The following is an 11,355-nucleotide window of genomic DNA, read 5'->3' on the forward strand; positions in this document are numbered from 1 at the left end:
TTTGGCTCATCGATTTTTTTCATAGCTTTTAAGTTGTTTAGCCTTCAAGTTAAAAGTTAGATAGTGTTTAAACTAATATTGTGTTTGGATAAATATACTTTTAAGTTGCTAATTAATATTTATGTGTTTGGTTTGAAAGAGCTAATAAGTTATTAAAATTTGACAAAAAGACCAAAATAGACATAATGTTAAATGATGTAAAATTTTATTATTAAGTATAAATAAATTATATATAATTATTAAAAATATATTAATACAATATTACTATATATATTATATATGTTATATATAATAATAATAATATATATTATTTGTGTTATATATATATACGCTGCACTGCATGCAGCGAGCAAAACAGCAGCGGAGTGAGAAGGAGGAGACCTACAACGCGACGGCGACGGTGGATCTAAAGAAGGAGGAGGATCGGGAAGCGACGGCTGAGATGGGCTTACAGAGACGGCGATAATGGAGTAGGGCCTGTCGACTGCACTGGGCGACAGATCTGGAGAAGATGAGGGCAAAATGGTATTTTTCTCGATCAACTCTATAGCTTTTTTTCCCAAAGCTGGGGGCACTAGCTTTTGGCCAACATTTTTAAAACAGTTGATACACTATACAGCGTTAAAACTATTAATGTTTCCCAAACACTTCATCATACTAGCCTTAAAGCTGCTTATACAGCTTATACGCGATCAAACCGCTAAGCCAAACAACCTCTTTGAATCTGCTTTGAGAGAAAGGGTTTTGCTTGGCAGTTCAGATAAGAAGGGTTTGAGGGCTCTTTGGTGGCTGTGCTATAAGGGTAGCTTTTTTTTTATTTTTTATTAAAAACTTAGGTTAAATTCTTTTTGTTATTTTCAATTTTTTTAGTTTTTTTAAATAATAATAAAATATTTATATTTTAAAAAATAAAAAAATTATAAAAAACTCAAAATAACAAAAAGTCATTTTAATTATTTTCATTATAAATATGTTCAAAATTTTTAAAATACAAAAAATATTACAGATAAAAAAATATTTTTCCATTCATCTCAAAACACACTCAAAATATAAAATTCAAAAATAAAAATTAAAATACGAAAAAAACAATTCTTTAAAATTTGACAAATATTAATTTTTATTTTTAAAGTATATTTAAATATAAATTAAAAATAATTGAAATTATAAAAAAATATTAAATATCAAACTAGTATATCCAAATAGGTCAATTTTAAATTTAAAATTTCTCAAATGGAATAATTTCAAACTAAAAATATTATAAAATATATTTTGATATACCTATTGGAGTAGTGTAGATGGTTCACTAACATGTTTAAGAGTTTGCACTACCGTAAATTAGTAAATTCAAGTTTATCTTTATGCAGATGTCCATAATCTGTATTCATTTAAGAAATCATGTCTCTAGTTTTGATCTGCAACTTAGTTATTCATCTAATCAGACAGAGAGTATGGTGGGCAATGTGTTTTAGAAAAGGTGGAACGATTTTGGCCAAAGACTATACTTTGATATATTAATTTGAAATGATATATTTTAGAAAAAATTATTTGCAAGTGATGTATTTTGATAATTTCAAAAATAGGCTAAATTTATTCAAATAATTTGAAATATATCAATAGATAATTAATATGTTTACATCATTTAATTAATGCATTTACATTTAGAGTGAGGGTTCTTCAATTGTTTGATTTTTCTTAAAATTTTCTTTTTTTTTTCTAGGCTCGATTTCATCCACTCTCAAAGCACTACTTTGCTCTCCATTTTTTTTCAAAGAGACACTCAAAACTTTCCAAAATTGAAAGAATTATTCAATGAACCCAATACCATCATCAAGCTAAACAAAGATTTTGATTCAATCAACATCATCAAGTCACAAAACTTTAATCACTGAGCATGACGAAGAACAATCCTTACTGCTACTACACCACACCAGTACAAATTATTCTCCTTATTGCTTCTCGGTTTCCCATTCTTCCAGCAATTTGTAATGAACATGGTCATGGTGGAGATAGAAGCCAGTCCTATTAATGTTGACATAGACATTGGGATACCCATGGTCTCTGTCCGGCTGATATCCAGCCCAATTCCCAAAGTAGAGCTCCCATACAGCCGTGCAGTCGAACGTTTGGTTCGGCTTTGGCTTCCATTGATAATCTTCGCCAAGATGGAGGAAGTGTTCGAAGTACTGCACGGTACCAGATAGCTTGCAGTGGACCCAAATTGGCTTTGAATTGGGCATGCTGTTGATGAAATGAACAGTGGTGCTATTGGTGCCCATCGCCCCCAGGCCCAAGAGGTAGAGAAGTGCCAAAGACACGAGACAACGAATGCATATGGAACCCATTTCTTTCAATTTGTGTGTTTTCCCCCATTGTTCATGAGTATACATAGAGGTCGTCCAGGAAGAGGGCTTTAAAGAGCTCATTTACTTTGCCCTCGTCTTGTTCTAGGTTTGTTGGCATATTTGGTGGGTAACTAATTATTGATTCCTTTCGTAAACTATGATTATGACATAACACTAACACGATGAGCTGTTCATACTTGTACATAGAAGTCCCGAAAGAGTGTTTTAAAGAGCCCATTCACTGCATCTTATCCTATTCCATGCAGGTTTATTCGCATATTTGGTATGTAATTAATTATTGTTTCCTTTCTTAAATTATGATTACGATTCAAAGTTAAGACGATGAGCTGTATCAATAGTACATTTTCGTGTGTTGGGGAGATATATGGCGGTTGAATGGAAAAAAAGAATAAATGCAATGAAATTTTTTTGTCTCTAACCCCGACTCTCTCTAAGGAGAGAAAAGCGTTTTGGTGTCTTATATTTCATTTCATTTATTCATTCCATTTATTTTTATTTCATTACTAAATCTCTCCTCACTGAAGCCCAAAGCAAATTTTCTTCCTTCATACCAATAGCTGCAGATGAATACCAAGTTCTTCACTGGGTGGGTTCAGAACCCCAATTGGACATGCAGCTAAGAGCACATGCACAAGCCCATCTCACTTTCAGAAGAAAAAGAAGATACAGAGAGCAGTATTTTCATCGAATTTTAACCAAAAGGAGACATCCAGAGCCATGCATTTCCTGTTGGAAGAAAATGAACGAGATGGACAGTTGGTGTATGAAACTCGAGGCGTGATAATAAATATCACTAACATTAAGAATATTTTTCACCCCTCACAATCGGTGCAAAGGCTCTGATAGATATCTCCCAAGATACAACGGAGTCCTTCTAAACATGTGTACACTCACGTGATTTAGAAACAAATGGAGAGCAAGAAACAGTGTGCCAAAACCCAGCAAATCGAAGATAGGGGTAGCAAGGAGGACGAACAAAGAGGAAGAGCTTTTGTGTCTCACAAGTGCAACAAGAGACTCCTTTTATAGGTGAAGAAAGGCGTACGTTGGGAGAGATAGGCCAAAGAAGAGAAGAAGAAGATAAGAAGTAAAAGACTTGGCCAGTAAAAACTTGTGCTCTCTCAACTTTTGAAGAGTAATTCAAAGAAGTTTCGGATAAGGCAAGAAAAAGAGAAAAAAAAAAACAAACAAAAAATTGCAATGTGCAGTCTAATCAATTTTGCTTTGGACTGGCCCATTCTCATGGACGCGAGACTCAAACTTTTCAACAGCTCTCCTAAATTCAAGTAGAGTCAATGTATATATATAAAGATAATGTTAATATTTTAAGTGATTCAAAATGTATTTGATTATTGCATTTTATGTTTGTAATTGAGTTTCATGTGAATTTGCATTTCACTTATATTTGCATCTCATTTGGTTATCTGTTGTATATACATTATACTGGATATATACATTGGTGGGCGGAGTTTTATTAGTAGCCCAGTCCAAGCTCTCATTTGGCCCATCTCTATTGTTTGGCCCAAGTCTCCAGCGCCCAAGTATATAAGGGCTTGTTCATGCCCTAACTAGAAGAAGCTTGCAATATAGCTCTCTCTCTCTCATTTGAAACCCTAAATCTGTAACCGACGAACTCATCATAAATCCTCTCGGTTCTTGGCAAGAATCGGCTTCAAGTATATGTATATCTCGATGCAAATCGCCTATGGCACGTGAGATTGGTTGGTAAGAAGCTTGTTTCGTTTCTATTACTCGTTCTAAGATCGAGTTGTATTTTTCGTTGTATCTTGCTTCTATTTTGATTCTGATAGCTTTGTTTCTTGAGGAATTTCGAATGTAATCTTGGTTGTGTAATCGCCTATTCGTATAGTGGATTGATTAGAGGCGGAGCCTCTGCCGTGAGTAGGATCTTTTGATCCGAACACGTATATGCTGCATTCTTTATTTTTTTGTTGTGTGCGTGGTGTTGTGGTGTTGTATTCTTTTCGATTTTGTTCGGATATTTGTTTTGGATCTTGATACTGTGGAATCTGGTTGTGTGTTTAGTTCACAGATTTCTCAACAAGTGGTATCAAAGCCACTCGAGGGCGAACCAGATCCATCGGCGATCAAATCTGAGTACGCGATCTTGAAGGCGATCAGTAAGATCTGAAAGGTTGCGTCGTTTTCGGAAGATCGAAGGCCGCAATCGGTTATCTAATTCTGTAAGTATTTGGTATCCTTTGATTTCTTTGATCGATGAAATATCTTGGATTGAATTTTTTGATATCCTGTTCTGCTTGCTAATTTCGTTTATGAGATTTGTTCCTTGATGTTGATTTCTTATTATTCTTGAACTTAGTTAGGATTGTAACGAGCATGTTTAATTTTTTGCTGTAATCCTTACTGTGTTCTTGAACTTGTTTTTTTTTAAATCAAGATAGGTTTTGGAGAGACAATTTTGAAGTTTCTGGATTGGATTATTTCTTTCAATCATTAATTGTTGCTGCTGTTTCCTTTTGCTGTTGTTTTCTGTTGCTATTGTTTTCATTTACTCTAGCTGTCATTTCTGTTTACTTCCTGTTGCAAGTGTATATCTCTTGATTATTTTCTAAGAAATTAGTTAGGTTGATTGTATTGCTTAGTGTTCTTGAAGCTTTGCAATCTGATCCCTATATTGTTCTTGTGGCTATGATTTTCTCCTTGTTGTTTGTGTTTTGTGTGCACTGTCCATCCTGTGTTATTCTTGTTTCATCTTGTGTTGCTGTTGGTTTTGTTTTTCTTGCAAGAATAGAACCAAAGATGGCACCTATGAAGATAGAACTTGAAAAGTTCGATGGTCACAGTGACTTTGAGTTGTGGTAGCAGAAAATGAAGGCCATTTTGGTACAAAATCGGTGCTCAAAGGCACTGGTTGTGCCAAAGGATGAAAAGGATAAGAAGAATGTTATTCCCTCTATGGAAAGCCAGGAAATGAATGAATTGGCTTATAGCCTTATCATCCTAAACCTAGCTGACAAGGTACTATGACAGGTAAATGGTATGAACACTGCTGCAAAGGTATAGTCAAAACTTGAGTCTCTTTATATGGTAAAATCCTTGACTAACAAAATTCATTTGAAAAGAAGACTGTTTGGTTTTAAAATGGATTCTTCAAAGTCTTTAGAAGAAAATTTAGATGACTTCAATGTAATTACCATAGGTCTTGCTAACATAGATGAGGTAATATTAGATGAAAATCAAACAATTATTCTGTTGAATTCTATGCCAGAATCCTATAGAGATTTAAGAACTGCAATAGAATATGGTAGAACTTCTCTAACTCTAGAAAATGTGTTATCAGCTCTAAGATCTAGAGACCTTGAAACTAAGAGTGAACAAAAATCTAGTTTAGTTAAAGGTCTATATGTTAAGGATAAGTCAAATAAGAAATTTTATTCTAGAGGAAAGGGTGAGCCTAAGTCTAAGGGTAAAACGAATTCTAAACCAGTGACTTGTTGGTTTTGTAAGAAAGAAGGTTATCTTAGGAGAAACTGTCCTTCGAGGCAGAAAGAAAATAAGGAAGAAAATACAAGTCTCTTAGAGGGATGTGAGAGTGGAGACGGACAGTTTATTTTTGGACTCTAGGCATGAAAAGGCTAGGGCACATTGGTTATAATAGGGCTGTTCGAGTTAAGCGTGTTAAGGTATGATTGGATTCGGATAGGTTGATAACCTAGTGTCTTTGTGAATCTTGTGGGTTGTGTAAATCCCAATATATGCCTTGTGGATGCCTGAGAAATGGGTAAATTCCATTGTTGGCATGTTGCTTTCTCTTGTTGTGGGGTTTTCCCAAGTCCCTATTTTCTGTCAAGGGCCTAATAATTTTTCTTTCCTTTGTTGATAAATATTCTGTAAAGATTTTGGAAATTCTTTCTTAGGTGTAAAAATGTTTTTTTTGAGAAGTCTAAGAAGTGGAAAGTCTTTGAATATTGAATAGGAAAGAGAATTGAGTTTGAAGAGCTGATGTAGGTCTAGAAGTTGATATGTGCCTAGTCTTGTAGAGTTAGACAAACCTGATCAAACTGATAGTGTTTAGTTTGAGGTGGAAATTTGTTAGTCTTAAGGTGGAACCTTAGGAAATTTTCGAGTCTAATGAAAGTCCTAGTGTTAGTCCTAATGTCTTGTTCATAGAAGTCTTGATAGAGGTTTCTGTTATCCTTAGTGAGGTATGTATTAGTCAAGTTGGTCTCGTGTCAATAGTTTGAGCAAGCTTGGTCGTTGCTCAATGTGCTCCCGTTGTAGTTGGGAGAGTTGCAGGGGTCTTTGGTCAAGTCTACTATCAATCCATTCTTGAATCAATGTGGAATTTGTTAATATTTTAAGTGATTCAAAATGTATTTGATTATTGCATTTTATGTTTGTAATTGGGTTTCATGTGAATTTGCATTTCACTTATATTTGCATCTCATTTGGTCATCTGTTGTATATACATTGGTGGGCCAAGTTTTATTAGCATCCCAACCCAAGCTCTCATTTGGCCTATCTCTATTGTTTGGCCCAAGTCTCCCGCGCCCAAGTATATAAGGACTTGTTCATGCCCTATCCAGAAGAAGCTTGCAATATATCTCTCTTTCTCTCTCGTTTGAAACCCTAAATCTGTAATCGACGGACTCATCATGAATCCTCTCTGTTCTTGACAAGAATCGACTTCAGGTATATGTATATCTCGATGCAAATCGCCTATGGCGCGTGAGATTGGTTGGTAAGAAGCTTGTTTCGTTTATGTTACTCATTCTGAGATCAAGTTGTATTTTTCGTTGTATCTTGCTTTTGTTTTGATTTTGATAGCTTTGTTTCTTGAGGGATTTCGGATGTAATCTTGGTTGTGTAATCACCTATTTGTATAGTGGATTGACTAGAGGCGGAATCTCTGCCGTGAGTAAGATCTTTCGATCCGAACACATATATGCTACATTCTTTATTTTTCTGTTGTGTGCGTGGTGTTGCGGTGTTGTATTCTTTTCGATTTTGTTCGGATATTTGTTTTGGATCTTGATACTGTGAAATCTGATTATGTGTTTAGTTCACAGATTTCTCAACAGATAATAAAAACTTTTTATCCTGTCAATGTGAGACAAAGACTCTATGATTATTTGAAATATCACATGTTTTACAATATTTCCAGCACTGAAGCCACATAATATGAACCATTTACCTATAGAAAGCTAAGCAGAGCTGTCCCAGCAGCTTCAGAATTTCAGTAAGTAGGAGCTTTCATTCAGCTCATGCTTGTGTAAATTCACCATTACAGTGCCCAGAATGCCTAAAGATCAAAAGCATTCCTGCACGGGGAGAACGTATTTTCATATGTCAAACAGCTTCATAAAACAAGCCTGAGAAGAAGCTAGCTTCGAGTTTATGATCATTGTTCATAAAATGAAGGACCCTTCTTAAAGTCAGACCCGATTGTCGTCCACCTGAACAATTGACATGGATGTTCTCATACATACCGTAATATTTTGAACAATAGCTAGCAAAATCAGAGGCCTGCACAAGATTTGTAGCCTACTGAACATGGTAAGAAAGAAAAGAGGCTAGTGTGAAGCAACACAGTGGAAAACAGAAGCTCTGGTTATGGCATTAGCCATTTCTCATTTGGTTTTAACACCTTGCAGCACAGATTTGAATCTTTTGACAGGTTTCATGTCAATGCTCATAGTCATTCGCAAGCAGCAAAGGAGAATCTGTTACACTGCTTAGGCATTTGCCTATTATTTTCTTGAATTCAGAAGACTGAACAAACTGTAAATCACAAACTCCAGGGCTCTGCTTTCTTCAAGCAACAGAAGTCACAAAGAACAAGAAGAACAAAAAAACCATGACTTGGATCATGCCCCTTGGCAAATAGACAGGACATGAGCATGGTTTTGGACTAATAAATGCATCGTCTGAACTCTTTACAAATGAATTTGTGCAGGAACTTTGCACGAGAAAGCAAAAGAATTGAGCACTTAGTACACAGGAATAACAGAAGGCATATACATCTTTGCCACCCAGCTTTCCATTTCAAATGTATGATACTATCAAAGGTTCTCTGAAGTCTGCTCGAGTTGTATTTTTTATGTAAAAGTACAACGACAATTGCACAACCCCCAGAACTGTTCCAATTCCATTGGGGACCTGAAATTCAAAAAATTAGATATTATGATGGGCATCCTAATATTATCGAAGAGAGAAGTCTAAAGAACTGAGACTAGAAAACCAGAGCCATGAGAGAATGAAAGTAAAATCAGATGAAGGAAGCTTACATATATGAAGGGATCAAAATTAAAAATTCCATACAAGAAGAAAGCTGCGCTCATCAAGAAGGTTGAGAGGGAAAGATAAAATGGCATGAATTCAACACTCCTTGTTCGGATCACCAAATTCTGGGAAAGCATACACAATCAAGATGAGTAAAATGCTTATGAAACTTTGACCAACTAAAGAATGTGAACCCTTAATCCATTAGATAAACTTACAATTATGAACAAGGGAGAAGCAAACATTGATATTAGAGAAGCACTGCTAAGAAACCCAATGACAATTCGGCGTATGTCATGGTCACTTATTTGCAAGCTCCCAGCTACAACAATTCCAAATAGGCAGAAAACTGCCATCATCAACCCAAACATCCTCACCTGCCAGCAAATCCAAGAGGTAAATGAATAAAAGCACGTATGGTATCAGAGGTTTCGGAAATCTTCAAATAACAGGGGAATTAAATGCAGAAATGAGTAACCTTTTTTCCTTTCTCAGCATGAGTTATGAATAGGCCCAGGTAGGTAAGTTGAAATATTGCACCGACTGAATTGACAGTGGTAACCAATATGTTATCAGAAGATACTAAAGGTGTGCCATACCAGGCAGATAGCAAGCAGTTCAAGAGGGCATATATGTATGGCAGCGCCGAGAACTGTTCAGTTGACCTGTTTCTGATAATTCTTCTAAATGTCGGTCTGAACATAAACAGAAAAAAAAAAACCAAAGGAAAGATTGCTCAATCCCCTGTGTTCAACAGTATATCAAAGGGAAGGAATTTTCTTTAAGGTGCAACTTACATTGGTGAGACAAATAGTCCAAAAGCAAGGATGTTCCCTGCAAAAACCACAAAAGCATAAGCCTTGTATCGAGTTCTTGAATCATGCTTGAAATGTTAGGCCTTAGGAAAGCAAACAAAGCTCAAGCTAAACCCGCACAAATTTTGAACAACTAACAGAATTAAACTCAAGTAACCAAGAAGATATTTTGGCTTTTCTCTTCCCCCTTTTTATCAGATATTGATGCCTATCGCCTGGCATTCAAGTTCTTGAATTTTCTGCAAATTGTTACCATGCATCTTTGCAGCTGAACATTAACTTGCCAGTTGCCACACAATGGTCATTTGTCAATATCTCAAAATTAGGGGCATCTTGCCTCAGTATGTGAAGAATCCTCTTTATGGTACAAGAAAATATCCGAAAGTTAAGCACGTGCATAGATAGACCGACATTAAAAGCCCTTTAGCATGAGTGGTTGATAGTAAGCCAAATGACCCCACAGCCTAAACTTTATCTTATGCTTTACATGAGGCGACTAGAAGGATTTCCCCAGTTGCAGAAAGCGAAGACAATACTTCTACACCCAAATTCACCGCCCCTCTCCCCCCGAAAAAAAGGAAAAAAAAACTTTATCTGCTTTATATGAGGCAACTAAAGGGACTATACCAGTTGCAGGAACCAACAGTTTTATAGCCAATTTCCTAATAATCCAAAAAAGATTTGACCAAAGTGTGTAGATGATGAAGAAAACTGCCCCCTTTAGGTCAAAAATAGGAAAAATTCGGCAATGCAAGAAATCAAACCGCGCCTTGATTCATCATGTCAATCACTTATGCAAAACAACAATACTTCCCCCCAAATGGCAACCATTTGTATTTCTGGCGGAAATCGACCTCATTTGATCGGAAAGGGAGACGGAAAACAAACTCAAGCAGCGGCATATGTGATTGTCTGCGCATACATACCTATATAGATAGAGAGAGAGAGAGAGAGAGAGAGAGAGAGAGAGAGAAGCGATACCAGCGATTCCAGCTGCATCTTTCCAGAGAGTAAAGGAGAAGGCTAAAGCCAAGGAAAACATCAATTGATTCAAGATAAATGCTCACAATCACAAACAAAAGAAGTCCCCTCTCTCTCTCTCTCTGAATCCTCTATCTCTCTTCTTCGATTCTCTCCTCTTCTATATATAGAAACCTTTTCCTTCTACCCTTTTCCCCCAAACTACTCCCGAAAGCAGCCTTCTCTCTCTCTATCTCTCTCTCTCTCTGTGGGAGATGAGTGCTTCTCAAGGCTACCGTGCTGCGTCCCCTTTCTGTGGTTCCGTAAGAATTCTTGCTGAAAATGGCTTGGCTTTGTCGGCCCTTCTCTTTCCTCCTCCATTTTACTATTTTCTTCACTTTCCCTATTTTCTCGCGAAAAATCCAGGCTTGCTGATTTGGACAGGATCTGACGTGGTACATTACTGTATGTCCGCCTGCCGCAGCCACTCTTCCAACATGATATTTACCCTCAAAAGCTCTCAAATTTATCTTTTATAATTATATTCTATATTACATTAAATATTAAATGTCAATTTAATTAGAGTTTTTAAATAATATTTTTAATATTTAATATTATTACCGCTCAAACACAATAATAAATTTATTAACTGAAAATATCATTATCAAATCATTTAAACTATATAAAAAAAAATTATCAGAAAGCGCAGAATAATACTCGTCCAAATATTTTGATATTTAAGTTAGACACTAAAAATTTGAATATTATATTGAAATCAGTACCGAAAACGTACCATTTTTTGAATGAGAGATCATCCTTTTATAGAGAATTATGGAGCTTTTCGAGTTTTGTTAAAATTAAGAGTCTTACGAATAATGTCTATTATGATATTTCTAAGTTTATTGGGATTAAAATTATTTATGGATAATGTATATCCTTTTAGCATAATTTTT

The 11,355-nt window shown here is 35.7% G+C and overlaps 1 protein-coding gene across 2 annotated transcripts; it reads right to left on the minus strand.

The window, feature by feature from the left end:
- Positions 1-8,064: 8,064 nt before the first annotated feature.
- Positions 8,065-10,758, minus strand: LOC127792654 (bidirectional sugar transporter SWEET2). Of its 2 annotated transcripts, none has more exons than XM_052323255.1 (6): positions 10,424-10,758; positions 9,425-9,461; positions 9,106-9,322; positions 8,846-9,004; positions 8,633-8,752; positions 8,065-8,504 (listed from the first exon to the last, which is right to left on the minus strand). In XM_052323255.1, exons 1-6 carry the CDS (start codon positions 10,482-10,484, stop codon positions 8,391-8,393), a joined length of 708 nt encoding a protein of 235 aa, XP_052179215.1. In that variant the 5' UTR covers positions 10,485-10,758; the 3' UTR covers positions 8,065-8,390. The 2 variants fall into 2 exon arrangements, with proteins under 2 accessions (XP_052179215.1, XP_052179216.1); XM_052323256.1 differs by lacking the exon at positions 10,424-10,758 and adding an exon at positions 9,616-10,386.
- Positions 10,759-11,355: the final 597 nt, after the last annotated feature.

Source organism: Diospyros lotus, chromosome 15 (assembly GCF_014633365.1).
Source record: "Diospyros lotus cultivar Yz01 chromosome 15, ASM1463336v1, whole genome shotgun sequence".
Taxonomy (NCBI): Eukaryota; Viridiplantae; Streptophyta; class Magnoliopsida; order Ericales; family Ebenaceae; genus Diospyros; species Diospyros lotus.

Bases quoted from the DNA above. Each gene is read 5' to 3' on its own strand.
- LOC127792654 (XM_052323255.1), bottom strand. From the start codon at position 10,484: ATGTTTTCCTTGGCTTTAGCCTTCTCCTTTACTCTCTGGAAAGATGCA. The intron at 9,323-9,424 runs GTAAGTTGCACC...GTTTATGTTCAG, and splicing joins GGACTATTTGTCTCACCAAT to ACCGACATTTAGAAGAATTA. The intron at 9,005-9,105 runs GTTACTCATTTC...ATTTGCTGGCAG, and splicing joins ATGCTGAGAAAGGAAAAAAG to GTGAGGATGTTTGGGTTGAT.